A 20,251-nucleotide genomic window follows, 5' to 3' on the forward strand; every position below is an offset into this window, starting at 1 on the left:
AGACAAGATACGCACAGCCGAGGGTAGTGGGCAATAATCCCTTGTGCAGTCGGAGAATCTGCTCCTGACATCCTTGCGCAATTTCTTCGACACGCTTGCCGTAGACAGCGCGTAGATAAACCACAGATCGGGGGGAGAAAGCACAGAGCGTGATTGGTCCTCGAGTTGCATCTTAAACTGCTAGACATATAGTATACGGCGGGCGCCATCTGATCTGCAAGGCTCCCACGGTTCCGCAGGGCCGGACGCACATCTGCTCGCGAAGGACGGATGCTAAGTGCCCGGGGTGTTTACCGTATGTCTGGCATGGGCGCAGATGGATGTCGGGAATTTGGATGGCGGCCTTGGAATCTTCAGTGCTTCCTAGCCACACTGCCGGCGCTGAGCGAAAGAAGTGCGGAGAAGCTGATATGAGCGCCCATTCCCCCACACCGTTCCGTGGCATGGGATCACGCACATTTAGAGTCACGCTACTCGTCTACATATGTGAGGCACTCTCACAATCCCGCTCAAGTTCTCAGGTGAACGCAGAGAGCACGGGCAGGCTGGCCCTGAGCGAAATAGCAGAGCCACAGTGGCGAGGCTGGACAGCCTGCAGGACACCAAAACTGACGTGCAAATACCGCCGCGAAAGAATATACGACTGTACGAGGCTCTAACTACGGCTCGGGGGATGAACATCCGAAGAATCTTCTCAACCACACGGTCCGATGTGGTCGTACTCACCTGCGGGGTGTCGATGTGCTCCGGTGGTGCGTCATGCGCCTACGCACGGAATCGGGCTCCCACTCCAGAGTGGCAGCTGACGTCCTTCTTGGTATGAAGTACCGAGCGCAGAACGAACGTTGCCGTTCACATCTGTCAATATCATATTTGAGTTCAAGATGCAGCCACAGGTGTGATTGCACGCGGAGACCACGGGATTGAGGATACGCAGCAGTGTGGTAGGAGGTGACGTTTGACTATCGCATGTTCATCATAGGGAGTAGGCAGTCGCATCGCTTGTTTGACTACTACGGCCGGTCCTTTTTCCGGCTGGAGCCTCGATCTGCGGGTCGCTGTGGTGAAACGACTTGTATCAGGGCCTGATATATTCGCCAGACTGACCTGCAGCGTCCTATTCTGCACCACCCTCTCAACGACGTGGGTCATACCCCCTCTCAGGCTCATCAAGCCAGGGGTAGACGGGTCTTGATGATGATACTGCGGTATCGTGTCCGTCCACTCCGACTGGAATTCGTGGTCAGATGCATCCAGTGACATCGCACCTGGCGCGGCCTCATTGCCTGCGCCAAGGCCTGAATCTGAAGATAACGGAGCGCCACGCTCATGTTGCTGACGATCATGTGAATGGAGATGTTGTGGAAATTGATACCGAACCAGTGCAGCGTGAGTTCACTCTAGTCCATGCGCCGTGCATCGGCAAAATAGAGTCCGCAGAGGCTGAGCACGAAGTTCAAATGCGCAATTAACACGATATAAGGAGAAGAGTGATATGAGCGCATTGAATAAGCTGTAAATGCAAGGAGTACTTACATTTCGTCGAAGCAGAGCTACGCCGACGGCCATGAGAAAACCCTGATCAGGGGGTCAGACATCGAGCAACTGTGCTAGGGAGATGTGCACGCTACCGGTCTCAAGTCATATCGATCACCGCAGGATGGAGGACTTGAGGGCATAGACACGCACGACAGTCAGCAGCAACTTGTGGGAACACCATAAAAACAATAATGGAGTCGTGGGGAGCTGAAAGTGAGTGAAGTAGACGCCGGAGCGGATGCGCTGAGGCTCAAGCTTCAAGCGTTCACTCGCCGGAACGCGCGATAAGATTAGATGCAACCTGTCTCCCACTCGCCGCACTGAGGCTCGGGGCGGCGGTTGGACCACACTTATTCGCAGCCATCGCACATTCTGAGTTTGATACTACCGTACTGAAGCGTTCTCTCCATCTATTCCTGAGATTCTTATCGCGAGCTAGCAATAAATCTAGGCTATCATCATATCCGTAGTAGTGAAGCGCTAACAACTACCCCGCGGATGTATGTAGCACGAACAATCTGACTCAACCTTCGCGCTCGGTTGATCAAAACATCGAAGCTCGAACTCCACTTCCGCGGAAGCTTTGGAATTCGAAGAACTAACGAACGTACGCTCAGTTACTACAGCTCACAAGGTATGCTCAAAACGACAGCGAGCGACTCACGACTTCGTATTGAACCCTTCGTTTTTACCTCTCCAGCTTCTGTCCCGCGCTGCTGCGTAAGTGCAGTCTCATGATTGGAATTGGCTCCGGCATGCGAAGCGTCCCGAGCCGCGTAGGCGCGTTCGCGCGCGGCTTGTATTATGCTGGTGGCACACGCAAATCAGTGACAATTCCGTCCCGTACCGAACCAATCACTGGAGACGTACCTCACGACGGCATCGCGCTCTTTAAAGAACTCGAGAGGGTCCGGGATGTCTTCCTGCTTCAAGTTCTCGGCGAGGTCAAGCCATAGGTCGACGAGCGGCGTCACAACATCGTCGGGATCCCCGAAGATCTCCATGACGGAGTCCACGCTCTCTTCCGACTCTTCGCTCCAAGTGCTGATTGTGAAGCTGCAAACTGATGCTGTGAAGGATGACCCAGACGTCTGACGATGGTGGAAGGACTTTTCGCTATACAGATTCTCGAGCTTTGGTGGCCGTAGATCAGTCGTCGATGATAATGAGAGTAGAAATCATCATGCTCACCTGCACGGGCGGGGCTTGCCATCCAGTAGTAGCCCGATGTTGACTGCGCAGCTCTATCATACGCGAGATGTCCTCTCCCAAACATCTTTCCATCTGTCTGCGCTCCGTAAAAGGCAACTTAGTTGCGTGTCGCTCGTCGAACTGTTCCGGTCGCGCGCGGACCATGATTTCCGTATTGAACATCGCCCAGTGATAGCAATTGCTGTACGGGAAGGCCGGCTCCGTGTGCACCGGGGTGCGCCCCAAAGGGTGGGATGTGTTCGGAAATATGGGGACGCACATGTCGGCGGCGTACCCTTTCTCTTCGTCCTTCGCTCGCAGCGAGGGCGCGATCGGATAGACCACGTAGCCATAGCCCCGTTCCCCGGCTGAGAAGGGGAGCCCCCCTTCCTATGAGAGATATCATAAGGATCTCGATCATGAGGAGCAGGAATAAAAGAATAACGCATACCAGATGGAGATATACGAGGTACGCCTTGGTCTGCAGAGCTTCCGCGGCGGATAGGGCTTCGGAGTCGTTGAGATGTTTGACCATGGCGACCGGATTCATGCGAATAACGGCGTATCCACGCGCGTTGGGGCTGTAGAATACTGTATTGGCTAGCTCAGCGGGTGTCAATTCGTACGCCATGCTGCTGAGGTGTAATCTGCTCTCGTGCGCAGGTGGGAGGATGGATTATCGGGGGCAATTGCTCTTAGCGGCGAGTGGAATAGAGGAGATAACAGGAGGCAGACGGTGGGGGTTCAATGATGCTTGAAAACGCAATATCATGTTATGAAAGCCCATCGACAAGGGCCGTAGCGCAGGATCAGCCTAACCTCAACGACAAGTACACAGATACGCACATGATGCAGTCGAGAACAAGATACTATTGTTCTACATGGATACAGGCGTCCAGACGCCCTCTGTTGCATGAGAGAACAACGGAAGACAATTGTCTGATTCTCGGAAGTTCTCTGGGCGACACGTACATTCCATCTGGTTTCCATCTGGGCCCATGCCTTGTACGATCAACACGGTCATGGATATCTGAGATCACTGTATGAAGTAAGCACATCGCACAAGTCCCCACGCCACTCAGTGACTCATTACGACCCCGCGTGCACAGAACCGTACTGAGTCCATGAGTGCGGCCAGTCATGCATCAGTGACGTCCTCAAGGACGCTGTGCGCGCCGCTCGCGATTAACTACTGCAACTTTGACGCACCGAACACCACGTAGCGCAGGTGCTTCGGCCCCGAGCGGACCTGCGCCGCATGGCCGATTTTTGCGGGATCGCGCTCGAGGCCGACCGCTCACGAGTGAGAAGACGATGTTCATCTTGCCGTCTAGTGATATTTCGACATCGCTTCAGTTCGAGGTATAGTACTGGTCATGTGCGGTATTGGGTAGAACACGTCGGACAGGGGAAGGATTTCGGCGATGAGCATGAACGCCACGAAGCCCAGTAAGCGTTTACCTTACTGGCCTTTGGCGCCTCGAGATGCAAGTGCATTCCAGATATGCTCCTGTGAGTATCGTCCATGAGTGGTGCGAATGATGAAGGCCTCCTAGTCGCGATGTCCGAAGCGATGACAGGGTTTCTGGCGCGGCGTCTATACCGTTCTTCGAGCATGCGCACTGAAAGAAGATTACTGTCAGCATTTTTCGACCCAAAGACTTACATATAAGCGCAGGGTAGGCCCTGGGTAGGCCACACGCATGGTCGGATGGGGAAGAGAATTGAATGAGCTCACCGTAAGGCTGGGTGAAAGATATCCTAGTGTTTATCCTTGGGTGCGGCGCCTTCCGCTACGCGACTCGATACTAGACTTGCACTATTACGCTCCAGATATGTTGATGTGTGCAGATTTTAGCAAAGAGGTTGTACGTTGGTATGTGGACTTCAAAGAAAGCGCATCTGCTCTAGACACGTGGGTAGCAAGAGGTAAAACGTATCAAACGCCAGCAGCATGGGTGCTGTAGCCTTTTTCGCCATGAGGCGATAAGATAAGATCTGGTTTCTCGAAGTCGTAGTCGCGTTTCGCGCGGCTACATTCTTCTCTTCCTCCTCATCCACATCCCCGAGCAGTACTTGGGCAGACCTTATACTTATCACCATGGCATTTATTGGTGACTCTGTCCTCGGGGCCTCTTTTCATCAAAGCTCAGCTCAATCGCTCAATTGCTCACCCTCGAGCACTGTTCAAAATCATTGCCAAGTTGGATTCCCAGCGGCAACATCCCGCCGCTTTACTGTCCGAACAGTACGAATAGTGCCGGAAAATATATAAATGCAGGTGAAGTTCTCACCCTTATGTCGCACGAAGCCGCTCCCTTGGACGCGACGATAGAAATGCTGCGCCTCACGCGTCTACACGTGTCCAACAACTTGCAGCGTCTGCGCCGCTCGCCCGTGTCTGCATCTCTCTCGGACGCGAACGAGCTCGTTGTTGTAGGGAACGTGCACGGGGACGCTGGACGCTGTCAATACCGAGGACTCTCGGCGACGACTCGGAGTGCCGGGATGCATCGTCGATCTGCGCGTGCGTCCACACGCGCCCCCACCGCCGAATCTCACTGCCAGTGGTCCCTCCCCTCGACGTCCCTGCACCGCAGATAGATAAAGGGAATGCCGCTGTGAGACGCGGAGCCGAGGCCGAAGATCGAGATGCGCATCGAGCGTTTCAGCAAGCTCACTACCCGACCAGGCTCGGCGAAACATAGGTAAGCCCCAGTCATCGCCGTGTCGTTCGAGGAGAATATGCTCGGGCATAGTTCGCAGTTCAAGTGTGTAAATTTCTTTTGCGTGTCTCCAGTCCATCCCTGACGTCATCTGTAAGGGTTGCTCGTACCACGACAGGGATGGTTTGGTGGTCGTATTTTGCGCACATTCCTTGGGCTCCCTATGTACGCAGGGGTTGTCCATACATGGCGTAGCAGTCTCGCATTTTGCAGAGGTAAATCAGATGCGGCGAGCATGTCCGCGTCCTTGGTAGCTATTGCATAGGACATTGACTGCTGTGGCCTTCGTTCCCGCGTTCTTCTACGCCCAATACATCCGAAAGAAGCAGTCTAGCTCACGACTATACAGGTGCAGATGGCGTACGAACGACTCGAAACCTGCGAATCCGATTCGTCAGGGCCTTCAGGCCTAAACTCCATCTCCCCACAAGCTTCGGCATTCGAGGAACTAGAAAGCGAACGTTCAGCAACGACAACTCATAGAACATACAGGCGACAACGAGCGACTCACGACTTCGCGTTAAACACTTCGTTTTTGGCTCGCCAACGTCGGCCTCGCGCTGCTGCACAAGCTGGGGGGCGACTCCTGGAAGCGGAGCGTTCAGAGCCGCGTATGCGCGTTCGCGCGCCGCCTGTATAATGCTGGCGATAGTCGCATGTTAGTAGAGTTTTCGCTTCTTGTTACGCTAATTACTAAAGACGCGTACCTCACAATAGCGTCACGCTCTTTGAGGAACTCGGGAGGGCTTGCGATATCTTCTTGCTTGAGGTTCCCTGCAAGGTCGAGCCACAGGTCGACAAGCGGAATCACACCCATGTCTCCGTTCGGCCCGGAGAAGATATCCATAACGGCGTCCACGCTATTCTCCGACTCATCGCTCAGGGCACTGTCCGCGTAGCTACTGCTGGAGTCGACTGTTGACGTGGAGGCCGATGCAGATGTCGGGTGGTGGTCGAAGGACTTTCCGTAATCCGGCATCCCAGGCTTCGTTCGTCAGAAATCATTAATTGGTAAGTGTCAGGAGTAGAGCGACGACACTCACTTGCGCAGCGGGGGGCTGCCATCCAGTAGCAGCCCGATATTGACGCCGCAGCTGACCCAAACGCAGGATGTCCTCCCCCAAGTATCCTTCCAACTTTTCGCACTCCGCATCAGGCAACAAGATGGCCTCTCGCTCATCGAACTGTTCCGGTCGTGCACGGACACGGATCTCCATCTTGAACTCCGCCCAGTGGTAGCAGTTGCTGTACGGGAAGACCGGCTCCGTGCGCACCGGGGTTCGCCCCAGAGGGTGGGAGGTATTCGGAAAGATGGGCACGCACATGTCCGCGGCGTATCCTTCGTCTACGTCCTCCGCCCGCAAACTAGGCGCTATGGCACTGACGTCGTAACGATACCATGGTTTGTTGGGGAACGGAAGCTCCAATTCCTGTTCCCAGAGTGAGTCTTGAGCTTGGAGCAGCACGACAGAGATTTGATGATACCCACATAATCAATATATATGAGGTACGCCTTGGGTTGCAGGCCCTCCGCTGCGGCCAAGGCTTCTGGGTCGTGGAGATCTTTGACCATGGCGATTGGATTCATGCGAATCACAGCATAGGTACTCGTATTTGGGCTGAAGAATACCGTCATAGCTCTCTCAGCGTCGGTGAGTGGCTGATGCATATCGCGCAGGTGAGTTCGCTATCGTAGCTAGGTGGTAAAGTTGGTGTGGGCTGCCAGGAGATAGGTTTGCGGGATGACGAGCAAGATGACAGGAGGCGGGCGAGGGCAAGGGATGCGACGTTGCTCTTAGTGCCAGGACTCGCGCAGCACCTTATCGAGAGATACCGTTTGCCAACAGAGGCCCTAACGTAGAACATGGTAGAACAAGACCGTAACGACGGAAGACAATAGGACTCGGGCCTTGTTCTGGGCCCACGCGATCCTGTCTCGCACTGCCAGCAGGCTTTCAACCTCCATGCGCAAGGCGTCGAAGGGCATACTGCGAGCCGAAGTCGAAGAGTGAGATCTGTATGAAGCGTTCGGACTGGTCCACTACATGCTCGGCCGAGTCGGCGCGAGATAGCCCGAGTGTCCACCAGCGATCGCGGGATCGTTTGAGAATACGCTCGCGCACAATTTAAATCTGTGCCATGTCTCCAGTGCGTCGCTGACAACATTTATAAGGGCTACCTGCATATCGAGAGCCACAAATCGCGTGCTTCGAGCGCGCCCGTCATGCTTGCCTTATACCGGGGGGTTGTCCGTACATGTACATCGAGTAGCAGTCGAGAAATTGGCAAAGGTAGATTCTATGACAAACACGCGTGTGGCCTGTCTTTGTTGATGTCTATCAGCACATTCATCGCTGCAACCTACGTGATACACTATACACAACCTCCGCGTTCCGCGTTACCTATGCACTCGTTTTCACAATTCCAAGCCATTCAATACTCGTGGCTACACGGGTCCGGATGGTTCACGAAAGGCTAGGAACCAGAACCTTCGGAGTCGGTTTGTCAGACCCTTAAGGCCCTCGTTCCACTTTCGCACAAGCTTCGGCATCCGAAAAACTGGCGAGCGTACATTCAGATACGACGTCTCGCAGAGGTCACAGCGAGCGACTCACGAGTTCGCGTTGATCCCCTTGGTTTGACCTCCTTGACTTCGGCCTCGCGCGGTTGCGCTCGCGTCGTTTCAGGCTTGGAGATCGTTCTTGCATGTGGTGCGTTCAGAGCCGCGTAGGCGCGTTCGCGCGCAGCCTGTATTATGCTAGCGATAGCCATAAATGAGTAAGAATTCCGCCTAGCGTCCCCTCGATAGCAAGAGACATACCTCACAATCGCATCGCGCTCTTTGAGGAACTCCAGTGGGTCCGGGATGTCTTCTTGCTTCAGGTTGTCGGCTAGGTCAAGCCACAGGTCGACAAGCGGTAGCACGCCCACGTCCTGATTGGGCCCCGCAAAGATGCCCATGAGAGCGTGGACGCTGTCTTCCGACTCGTCGCTCAGCGCGCTATCCGCGTAGCTGCTGCCGCTGTCGACCGATGATGTGGATGCCGACGGGGACGCTTGATCCTGCCAGTGGTCGAAGGAAACTTCATATTTTGATAAACCAGGCTTTGCCCCGCGAGTTCAGTCAGTGTCTGCGTCCTGACAAAACATGACGTAGATGCTCACCTGAGGGTCGGGATCTTGCCATCCAGTAGCAGCTCGCCATTGACTCTGCAACTCATCCATGCGCAGGGCGTCCTCTCCCCAATAACAGCCCATTTCGACCTGTTCGTCACTAGGCAGGTGAATGGCCCGGCGCTGGTCGAACTTCTCCGGTCGCGCACGGACGCGAATGTCGGTTTGGAACTGTACCCAATGATAGCAGTTGTCGTACGGGAATACGGGCTCCGTGCGTAGGGGCGTACGTCCCCGCGGATGGGATGTGTTTGGGAAGATGGGAACGCACATGTCGGGAGCGTATCCCTCGGCTTTGTCCTCAGGGCGTAGCGAGGGGGCGACTGGTAGGACGGTGTACCGATACCATGGCCGGTTGGGAAAAGGAAGCTCCATCTCCTGCCGGGAATTGACGTGATCACGACATCGTCACTTAGGTTCTAATCCTCGAGCGCACTCACGAAATCAAGGTATACGAGGTATTTCTTTGTCTGTAGGGCTTCCGCAGCGACTAGGGCTTCAGGATCATTGAATTCCTTGACCATGGCGACTGGATCCATTCGAATCACAGCGTAGGTACCTGGGTTTGGACTGAAGAATACCGTTGTGGTATACTCAGGGAGTGGCCATACGCAATCAAGTTGCATATTGCGCAGGCGAGCAGTGTGATCGTATTCGGGGGAAGTCGGGGTGGCCGCTGCCAGCGGATGGGTTTAGGCAACAGAGGGACGAGCGGGATACTGGGAAGGGGGTGATCAGGTTCGTAATGTGAGTGCGGCAATTTGTGAGAAGATGCCACAAACGAGGACGTATCGCAGGACCAGCACGTAACCACGGCATACAATAAGACCTTGTTCCCCGAATCTCGACTCCGCGACCGAATTTGTGCCTGTTGGCTGGTGTGGACGTCCAGATGCCACCGTACGCACCCCGTGAGACACGCCCTCTTGTTTTCGTGAGAACAACGGAAGACTATTGTCTCCCATACTCGTTGTGCAACGCAATCGAAACATCCGCTCTGATTGTCGTCTGAGATTGATACCTCGGGTGGACAACGAAGCCAGACATCTGAGATCATCACACAGATGAAGCACCTCGGCCATGTCCTTACGTCGTGGATGACGCGCCCCGCTCACAACCGTGAGTTGGAAAACTGCGAGCTCTGTAAGCTTTACCACTCCGGACGTCTCTAATCCAACGCTCAAGCTATAATCTGTGACCACAGCGTATACCTCCCTCACTATCGGATGAACGGAGAGATGAATGTACTCACCGGACCCGACAGAAGACGACCTGATATCATCCATTGACACACTGTACACTTGCTTTCCCTCAGAGAGTGTTTCGGAGTATACTCATGCCGTTCCGCGGATCAGCGCAACATTCAGCACAAAAAGACAATAGTGATACGCGGACTTCGATGCAAGTGTGTCTGCCAGATGGTGGCAAGAGGGAGAAGGTGATAGACGCCGGCAGCGTCGGTAGCGACGATCTCCATTTGTTATAAGATAAGATTAGATCCTGCCATGGTCACCTCCACGGTCGCGCCCAGCCGCATTGAGTCCTCCTCCTCCTCATTTCCTCGATGCGACATACTGTAACGGAAGAATTGCGCGGACGCATCCCACCCCTACAACCCCTTATTTTTGACCTGTCCAAGGCGCTCACCACTGACATCAACCGCATACGCCTGAGTATCTCCTCCTCTCGCCATGTCACTATCTGGAAGACTCAGACTTGCTTTGCATCGAAGTCCACATATACACGTCCTTTGCTGAACAGTGCACTCGTCCTATGGAACGTTCTGAGACTATCTCGGCCATTTGCGGAAGGGTAGTCATGAAATCGTATCACGAAATGCAATGAAGGATGATACCAGGGAGTCTTTCGCTAGGTACGGTGAGCTCATCTATTTCTCTACCCGTCCGATCATGGGCGCTGCATTCCTACCTACGGCCCGGATTGAAGGCGTTGACCGTCAGCTTCTTTCGGGGAGACAGTCATCATGTTCGAAGAAGGTGCGCTAGGAATCTTGTCGTCGCTCCTGAGTATGCGAAGAGGTCTTCATCATCGGCGGAGCTCTGACCCGACAGCCACAAAAGCATGGCTGGAACGTGCTTGTTTAGAAATTTGCAAGACGGGCGGTTTGGTACTGGTGCCTCGATGCCTAGCGAACATCTGGGACAACAGTCTCCTTTTGTTCTCACGAGAACAAGATGGCGCATCTCACAACGTGCGTACGGCGACATCTAAACGTCTACATCAGCCAACAGGCGCGTTGAATGTGGTTGCGTAGTGCGGATTGGAAGACAAGATCTTATTGTTTTCTGCGGTTACGGCTGGTTACGTGCAGGTCCTGCGACGCACCATCGCCTGAGGCACCCCAGCCCCTGATAAGGTGCCGCGTACTCATTACGAACGAAATCTGTCCCTTTTCGATCCCCTTCCCACTCTCTGTAACCCAAGCTTATCTGCCAACAACGGCCACTCCAACTTCCCTCAAACACGGTAACAGTGCACGCCTGTGCAATATGCAACTCGATCGCCACCAGCAACTCCCGGAGTGCACCACGACGGTATTCTTCAGTCCAAACACAGGTACCTACGCTGTGATTCGTTTGAATCCAGTCGCTATGGTCGAGGACCTCAACGACCCAGAAGCTCTGGTCGCCGCGGAAGCCCTACAAACGAAGAGATACCTCGTATACCTCGAATACGTGAGTGTTTTCACACGTTTTAGCTCAATGCCGATGTCGTGATTCTCCACACCCCCGACAGGAGCTAGAACTTCCCTTTCCCAACCGGCCGTGGTATCGGTACACCGTCTGTCCAATCGCTCCCTCGCTACGAGCCGAGGACAAAGCCGAGGGATACACTCCCGATATGTGCGTTCCAATTTTCCCGAACACATCCCATCCGCGGGGACGTACGCCTCTGCGCACGGAGCCCGTATTCCCATACGACAACTGCTATCACTGGGCGCAGTTCCGGACCGATATTCGTGTCCGTGCACGAGCGGAGAAGTTCAATGAGCGGCGGGCTATTCGGCTGCCGAGTGACGAGTATGTCGAAATGGGCTGCCACTGGGGAGAGGACGCACCCCGCATGATTGAGTTGCAGAGTCAATGGCGAGCTGCTACTGGATGGCAAGACCCCGACCCTCAGGTGCGCATTGACAGTCCTGATTGCCAGGATGCGAACGCTGACTGAATACGCGGGGAGAAAGCCTGTGGTCACAAAATGTGAAGACCCCCTCCACCAGTATCAAACATCCGCATCGGCATCGACATCATCGGTCGACAGCGGCAGCAGCTATTCAGACAGTTATCTGAGTGACGAGTCGGAAGACAGCGTCCACGCTCTCATGGGAATTTTTGCGGGGCCCAATCAGGATGTGGGTGTGCTTCCGCTTGTCGATTTGTGGCTCGACCTCGCCGAAAACCTGAAGCAACAGGACCTCCCGGATCCACTCGAGTTCCTCAAAGAGCGCGACGCGGTTGTTAGGTACGTCTATTGCAACCGTGATGTCAAGCGAAATTCTCATTCATCTGCCGCCAGCATAATACAGGCTGCGCGCGAACGCGCCTACGCGGCTCTCAACGCTTCGCAGCCAGCAACGACCCCCAAGCTTGAGACCGCACTTGCGCGGCAGCGCGAAGCCGACCCGGAAGCTGGGGAAGTAAAACCGAAGGGTTCAACACGAAGTTGTGAGTCCTTCGCCGTCATTTCGTACACTCTGCGGGCCGTCTTGACTGGACGTGCGTTCCTTAGTTCTTCGAATGCCGAAACTTCTGCGTAAATGGAGCTCGGGCTTGAGCACTTTGAGGAACCAGGTTCGCAGGCTTCGAGTCGGCGTTCGTACGGCCACGGCACCCGTATGATTGCGAGCATCTTTCTACTCTGTATTGTAATCTGTATAGACTGTGTCTTCCGAGTGTATCTCTGGACGTGGAATTGATGCGGCATACCGTAGGTGAGTCCAACAACGACTTGCGAAACGGCTGCCACCATATACGCCTGGGGAGCTTGGCCTTCATGTTCTCTCTTCCGTACCGCGTCGTCCTCTATAATGAATTGGTTTTCGCCTCGTCATAGATTATCCTTGCGTGCGCGCGCATGCGCACACGCCGCCCGATCACACTACGTGTGGGACCTAACGACAAGCCGACATCCTTGCGCAAAGCAGCGGCGACTATATTCCTGTGTAACGCGCCATCTGGGCCTACAAAGCTGAACCCGAAGCGCGAGATGCGCATGAAAGGTTCGGACCAGCTCACTACCTCGGCGCGAGACGAGTATCCCTCAGTCATTCCGGCGTCGTCTCGACGTTTCAAGAAAGTGTGCTCGCGCAAAGGCTGCAGTTCAGCATTGGCGGTACCTCTCAATGCCGTCCGTACAAGGAGAGCAATGGATTGCTTGTCGTGCTTCGAGCACGGTCCTCAGGCTATCATATCCGTTGGGGCATCCATATATCGAGTAACAGTCGCACGGTCCGCATTTGATGTGCGACGAGCACGTTCGCGCCCATTGGTAGCTCATTCAAGTCTCTCTCAGCACATGTGTCTAGCCTTGGCCGCGCACCTTCCGCATATACCGCGTGGGTATGTCCATATCCAATACAATCGAAAGAAGCAGTGTCAATACTGAGTAGGATGAGGCTCATGACTACACGGTCACGGAGGGTGTACGAACGACGCGAAACCTTCGAACTCGGTTTGTCAGCGCCTTGAAACCCGAGCTCCACCTCCACGAAACTTTCGGCATTTGAAGAACTAGCGAGAGCCCTTTCAGCTAAGACGGTTCACAGAGTAAACATGCGACAAAGAATGACTCACGGCTTCGCGTTGCACCCTTTGTTTGGACCTCTTGAACTTCGGCTTCGTGCGGCTGTGCCAGTTCCAGATCAGGCTTGGAGGTCATTTCTAGAGGCGGGGCGTTGAGAGCCACATAGGCCCGTTCGCGCGCGGCCTGTATTACGCTGGCGGTGACCGCAGGTCAGTGACAGTTCCTCCTAATGCTCCGCCGATTGCTCGAGACATACCTTTTGATGGCGTCACACTCCTGGAAGAACTCTAGAGGGTTCTGGATGTCTTCTTGCTTCAGGTTCTCGGCGAGCTCAAGCCATAGGTCGACGAGTGGAAGCGCCTCCACGTCTTGCTTGGGCCCCGCGAAGATGTCAACGATAGCGTCCACACTGTTTTCAGACTCATCGCTCAAAGCGCTGTCCACGTAACTACTACCGCTATTGACCGACGATGTGGAAGCCGACGCAGACGTCTGATAACGGTGGAGAGACTCCTCATGACTCGATAGCACAGGCTATCATCCGCCGTGGATGAGCACTTGACATCGACGAGAGAATCATGCTCACCTGCACGGGGGGAGCATGCCATCCGGTGGCGGCTCGATGTTGCCTCTGCAGCTCATCCATGCGCGGGATGTCCTCTCCCACATAGTCGTCCATCTTCCCATACTCCGTAGAGGGCAACATGGTAGCTCGCCGCTCGTCAAAGTGTTCAGGTCGCGCCCGAACGCGGATATCCGTGTGGAACTCCGCCCAGTGATAGCAATTGTCGTACGGGAAGACCGGGTCCGTGTGTATCGGAGTGCGTCCCAAGGGATGGAATGCATTCGGAAAGATGGGGACGCACATGTCCGGGGCGTACCCTCTGTCTTTATCCTCAGCCCGCAGCGAGGGCGCTATCGGACAGACCTTGTAGCGATACCAAGGTTTGCCGGGGAACGGAATCTCCAGTTCCTGTGATAGTATCATGAGGGTGCTGCAAATCACGGCGTTGAAGCTGAAATGTAACACCTGGAAAACACGCACCATTTTGATATATACGAGATACGCTTGGGTTTGCATGGCGCTCGCGGCGGCTAGAGCTTCGGGGTCGTCTAGGTCTTCAACCATAGCGGCTGGATTCATACGAATCACTGCGTAAGTGCCAGAGTTGGGACTAAAATAAACTGTCGTAGCTCTCTCAGAGAGTGGCTGTTCGAGATGGAGTTGCATATCGCACAGGCGTGCACCGTTGTGATCGGATTCGAGGGAAGTCGGACTGGGCTGCTAGCAGATGGCTTTGGGTAACAGAGAGATGAGCGAGATTACGGGAGGGGATAGAATATGTTCGGAGAGGGACCGCGACATCTTGTCAGAAGGTGCCTCGGGTAAGGGCGTATCGCAGGCCGCAGGGCCCGCACGTAACCACGGAATACAATAAGACCTTGTTTCCAGTCTAGACTACGCGACCACATTTGTGCCCGTTGGCCAGTGTGGACGTCCAGATACCGCCGTACGCACGCCGTCTTGTTCTTGTGAGAACAACGGAGCCTATTGTCCCCGATGTTCGTACGTGGACGATGCAGACGTGAAAGCTCATCGTATCTAGCAAAAAAATCCCCAGTACCATCTTCCATGCGATTAGACAACTACCTTTCCAAAAGTAGCCAAGATACACGCAGGACGTTTCAACCGAAGAGTGGATGTCTGAGCTAAGAGAGTGTATGATGATATGCGGACGTCGATGCAAGCGAGTCCTCCAGATGGTGGCATGGCAAGAGGAGAAAGTAATAGGCGCCCATAGCGGCAGGGATCCCGTTACTTTGTTGCGCCGAAGAGATAAGATTAGATTCTGTCATGACCCACAGCGAGAGACAGTCGCCCCAACCGCTACTTACGTGGTATATGACTGCGTTCGCAGCACGGAAAGCCCTTCATTAGTGTACAGACAACTCTTACAGATACCTCTTAGCACACATCACACACTGTGCCGAGGTGGCCTTTTGGGATGCAGCATCTACGATACACTCGAAAGAAACAGTCTACACAGAATACAATACAGAGTGGAAGGATGCTACGCGGGTATAGTGGGCGTACGTACGACTCGAAACCTGCGAACCCGGTTCTTCAGAGCCTTACAGCCCAAGCTCCATTTACGCAGCAGTTTCGGCATCCGAAGAACTAGAGAGCGCACGTTTAGTTGTGAACGCTCACAGAGTGTACAGATGACAGCGAAGGACTTACGACTTCGTGTGGAACCCTTCGCTTGTACCTCTCCAGCTTCCGAGTCCGGATCGCACTGCTGCGCAGGCGCGGTCTCAGGCTTGGGAGTCGTTGCTGGAGGCGGGGCGTTGAGAGCCGCGTAGGCGCGTTCGCGCGCAGCCTGTACTATGCTGTCGGCGGCCATAAATGAGTAAGCATTCCGCCTAGCGTTTGCTGGATGGCAAGAGACGTACCTCACGATGGTGTCGCGCTCTTTGAGAAATTCGAGAGGGTCCGGAATGTCCTCCTGCTTCAGGTTCTCGGCCAGGTCGAGCCATAGGTCGACGAGCGGAACTACACCCAAGTCTTGGTTGGGCCCCGCGAAGATCTCCATGAGAGCGTTCACGCTGTCTTCAGACTCATCGCTCAGGGCACTATCCGCATAGCTGCTGCCACTATCGACCGATGATGTAGAGGCCGACGCAGATGTCTGATGACGGCCGAGAGACTCTTCGCTACCTGACAGTTCAGGCTTTGCCACGGTATATCATTATTTGATGATCATGAGAGCGCAAACAATGATACTCACCTGCATGGTAGGGGCTTTCCACCCGGTAGCGACCCGATATTGACTCCGCAATTCATCCATACGCGGGATGTCCTCTCCTAAGCAAGTTTCCATCATGTGACACTCACTAGAAGGCAACAAGATAGCCTTCCGCTCGTCGAACTGTTCTGGTCGTGCGCGGACGCGGATGTCCGTCTTGAACTCAGCCCAGTGATAGCAATTGTTGTATGGGAAGACCGGCTCCGTGCGCACGGGGGTACGTCCAAGGGGGTGTGATGTGTTCGGAAAGATAGGGACGCACATGTCCGCGGCGTACCCTTCGCTTTCGTCCTCTGCTCGCAGTGAAGGGGCTATTGGACAGATCTTGTAGCGATACCACGGCTTGTTTGGAAATGGGAGTTCAAGTTCCTATGGAAGTATCGTAAGATTTTGAAAGTTGATTGAAGACGTGCCGAAGAAACGCACATTTTTGAGATATACTACGTACGCCTGGGTTTGTAGTGCTTCCGCAGCGGATAGGGCTTCCGGGTCGTTGAGGTCTTGGACCATGGCGACTGGATTCATGCGAATCACAGCGTAGGAGCCTGCGTTCGGGCTGAAGAATACTGAAGCTCTCTCCGAGTTGGAGGGTGGTTGTTCGAGATGGAGTTGCATGTTGCACATGCGTGCACCGTTATCGGATTCAAGGGAAGTCGGACTGCGATGCTAGCAGGTGGCTTGGGTAGCAGAGAGATGAGCAAGATTCCGGGAGGGGATAGAAATGTTCGGAGTAGGAGCGCAGCATCTTGTCCGAGTCGGAAGGTGCCTCAGGCAAGGGCGTATCGCAGGGCCCGCACGTAACCACGGAAATACAATAAGACCCTGTTTCCGAGACTAGACTACGCGACCACATTTGTGCCTGTCGGCCAGTGTGGATGTCCAGAAACCACTGTACGCACATCGTAAAATCGCCGTCTTGTTCTCGTGAGAACAATGGGAGCCTATTGTCCCCAATGTTCGTACGTTGGGCGAAGCAGATGAGAATTCTGATCTCGCTGAACCCTGATACCATTCATACCATGCTTCTGTGATGGTCGAGCCTGAGCTTCGCCGATGATAGGGACCTTTTCGCGTGACGGGAGCGGCGACAATATTCCTAGCGTACCTTCTTCGAGCATGAGGCCGGCCTCACCAAAAGAAGTTGACTATCGATGCCTTGTATCGGTAGTCTTGGGTAGGCTTTCGGCGCTCATACTCCTGGTCGGACGGATAGATGGATCGATGAGCTCACCGTATCCAGCAAAAAAATCCCTGGTACCATCTTCTATTGCACTTCGCGATGTGACTAGACAACTACCTTTCCAGAAATAGCCAAGATACATGCAAGACGTTCCATATGACGAAGTGCATCATTAAACCAAGAGAGCGTATGCTGATATGCCGATTTCGATGCAAGCGAGTCCTCCAGATGGTGGGATGGCAAGAGGAGAAGGGAATAGGCGCACAGGGTAGCAGAGGATGGTGTTGCCCCGAAGAGATAAGATTAGATTCTGTCATGACCTTCGGCGGGAGACAACTATTCGCCGCTACCGCTACGCGGCAGTGTTCAGACTGAGGAACGCGTTCGCAGCGCGGAATGCCTTTTGTTGATGTACAGACAGCCCTGACGGTTACTGCCAGCAATGCACCGGAGTGCACCGGAGATACGTGGATCGAATAGCGGTCACCGTGCCGTCTGCAGAGATGTATCGTGTGCGAAGAGCACGTCCGCCACCATTGGTAGGTCGTTCAGATCCCCCTTAGCACACATATCGACGCGGCCTTTGGGATGCAGCGTCTACGGTATACTGCATCGATCCCACATCCGATATATTCGAAAGAAACAGTCTACACAGATTACAACACAGAGTGGAAAGATGGTAACGGCTATGCGGGTATAGAGGGTGTACGTACGATTCGAAACTTGCGAACCCGATTCTTCAGAGCCTTGAAGCCCGAGCTCCATTTACGCAGAAGTTTCGGCATTCGAAGAACTACAGAGCGCGCGTTTAGCTATGAGGGCTCGCAGATCAATGAAATGACAGCGAAGGACTTACGACTTTGTGTGGAGTCCTCCGGTTTTACCTCTCCAGCTTCCGAGTCGGCCTCGCGCTGCTGCGCAGGCGCGGTCTCGGGCTTGGGGGTGGTTGTCGGAGGCGGAGCGTTGAGAGCCGCGTAGGCGCGTTCCCGCGCAGCCTGTACTATGCTGACGGCACCCATGGATGTGTGAGAATTCCGCTTGACGTCTCCTCCATTACAACAGACGTACTTCACAATCGCGTCGCGCTCTTTGAGAAACTCAAGTGGATCCGGGATGTCTTCTTGCTTCAGGTTGTCGGCCAGGTCAAGCCACAAGTCGACAAGCGGAAGCACGCCCACGTCTTGGTCGGGGCCCGCGAAGATACCCATGAGAGCGTGAACGCTGTCTTCCGATTCGTCGCTCAGCGCGCTATCCGCATAGCTGCTGCCGCTGTTGACCGATGATGTCGATGCAGACGCGGAAGCCTGATACTGGTTGAAGAGAACTTCACGTTTTGATATGTCAGGCTTTCCCCCGCGAATTCAGTCAGTGTCTGCGTCCTGACAACACAGGACATGGATGCTCACCTGAGGAGCGGGGTCTTGCCATCCAGTAGCAGCTCGCCATTGACTTTGCAACACATCCATGCGCCGGGCGTCCTCTCCCCAATAACAGCCCATTTCGACCTGTTCGTCACTGGGCAGGTGAATAGCCCGGAGGTGGTCGAACTTCTCCGGTCGCGCACGGACACAAATATCGGTTTGAAACTCCACCCAGTGATAGCAGTTGTCGTACGGGAATACGGGCTCCGTGCGCAGAGGCGTACGTCCCCGCGGATGGGATTTGTTTGGGGAGATAGGAACGCACATTTCGGGAGCGTATCCCTCGGCTTTATCCTCAGGGCGTAGCGAGGGAGCCACTGGTAAGACGGTGTACCGATACCATGGGCGGTTTGGAAAAGGAAGTTCTAGCTCCTGTTGAGAGTTTACGGGATCACAACATCGTCATTGGGCTAATCATTGATCTAGAGCACTCGAGAGCACTCACGAAGTCGAGGTATACGAGGTATTTCTTTGTCTTTAGGGCTTCCGCGGCGACTAGCGCTTCTGGATCGTCCAGGTCCTTGACCATGGCGACTGGATCCATTCGAATCACAGCGTAGTTTCCCATGTTTGGACTGAAGAATACTGTTGTGGTACACTCAGGGAGTGGCTGTTTGCGATCGAGTTGCATATTGCGCAGGCATGCACCGTTATCGTGTCTGAGGCAAGTCGGACTGGCACGTTGCTGGAAGATAACAGAGGGGTGAGCACGATGCTGGGATGGGAGAGGTCAGGCTCGTAGTGTGAGTGCGGCATCTTGTTAGGTGCCTCAGACAAGGGCGCATCGCAGGACGAGGACGTAACTACGCAAAACAATAAGACCTTATTCCCGGGTCACGACTACGCGACTACATTTGTGCCTGTTGGCTTGTGTGGACGTCCAGATGCCATCGTACGCACGTCATGAGGTACACTCTCTTGTTCTCGTGAGAACGAGAACAACGGAGGACTCAATGATTATGATTCTCGATCGTCGTTGGGCGACGTAAGCATGCACTCCGAATTTTGCCTACGCCCGATGCATACCTTGTACGGCCGACGGGATCGCGCTCTTCCGAGGTCATCGCAGATAATCACACAAACAAAGCACCACCCCTCCCAAGTGCACACCGTGAACAACGCCCCCGCGAAGAGCGCGGCAAGATTATTCATCGCGACCACCTTTGACAAGCCACTGAGAACCTCGCCCGCGATGAATCATTGCACCTCTGGCCCGTTGTACACACACTACTGCCGCGCGTGTGCTTCAGCAACTCCTCGACGTAACCGATCTTCGCGAACTCGGCGCTGACGACTGAGTCGCGGCGACATGATGATCGTTTTGCCATGAGGAGAATTATGGTCCTGGTTCAAGAGATGGATGTACGAGATCGTGTAGAGCACTTTGGACGGGATTGAGGATTTAAGCCTCGAACACAAACTTGAACGCGAGGTCAGACGAAGTAGAAT

General features: G+C 54.3%; 5 protein-coding genes across 5 annotated transcripts; 1 reads left to right on the top strand and 4 right to left on the bottom strand.

The window, feature by feature from the left end:
* Positions 1-6,634: 6,634 nt before the first annotated feature.
* TRAVEDRAFT_76103 (uncharacterized protein) lies at positions 6,635-7,080 on the bottom strand (the record flags this gene model as incomplete). The annotated part of the gene is made up of 2 exons (XM_008044886.1): positions 6,635-6,886; positions 6,946-7,080. Coding segments are annotated over 2 exons (387 nt in total), but the record flags the coding sequence as incomplete, so codon positions are not given.
* An 822-nt stretch (positions 7,081-7,902) lies between these two features.
* On the bottom strand, positions 7,903-8,714 carry TRAVEDRAFT_23360 (uncharacterized protein; the record flags this gene model as incomplete). The annotated part of the gene is made up of 4 exons (XM_008044370.1): positions 7,903-8,015; positions 8,072-8,214; positions 8,278-8,519; positions 8,622-8,714. The coding sequence occupies 4 exons, from the start codon at positions 8,712-8,714 to the stop codon at positions 7,903-7,905; spliced, it is 591 nt and encodes a 196-aa protein (XP_008042561.1).
* A 42-nt stretch (positions 8,715-8,756) lies between these two features.
* Positions 8,757-9,205, bottom strand: TRAVEDRAFT_83039 (uncharacterized protein; the record flags this gene model as incomplete). Its single annotated transcript, XM_008044887.1, has 2 exons — positions 8,757-9,008; positions 9,071-9,205. Coding segments are annotated over 2 exons (387 nt in total), but the record flags the coding sequence as incomplete, so codon positions are not given.
* A 1,986-nt stretch (positions 9,206-11,191) lies between these two features.
* TRAVEDRAFT_77773 (uncharacterized protein) lies at positions 11,192-11,660 on the top strand (the record flags this gene model as incomplete). Its single annotated transcript, XM_008044888.1, has 2 exons — positions 11,192-11,332; positions 11,391-11,660. Coding segments are annotated over 2 exons (411 nt in total), but the record flags the coding sequence as incomplete, so codon positions are not given.
* A 2,248-nt stretch (positions 11,661-13,908) lies between these two features.
* Positions 13,909-19,433, bottom strand: TRAVEDRAFT_132557 (uncharacterized protein; the record flags this gene model as incomplete). Its single annotated transcript, XM_008044889.1, has 2 exons — positions 13,909-14,367; positions 19,248-19,433. 2 exons carry the CDS (start codon positions 19,431-19,433, stop codon positions 13,909-13,911), a joined length of 645 nt encoding a protein of 214 aa, XP_008043080.1.
* Between the last annotated feature and the right edge of the window lie 818 nt (positions 19,434-20,251).

The sequence above is a fragment of the Trametes versicolor genome (assembly GCF_000271585.1).
Source record: "Trametes versicolor FP-101664 SS1 unplaced genomic scaffold TRAVEscaffold_11, whole genome shotgun sequence".
Classification (NCBI taxonomy): Eukaryota; Fungi; Basidiomycota; class Agaricomycetes; order Polyporales; family Polyporaceae; genus Trametes; species Trametes versicolor.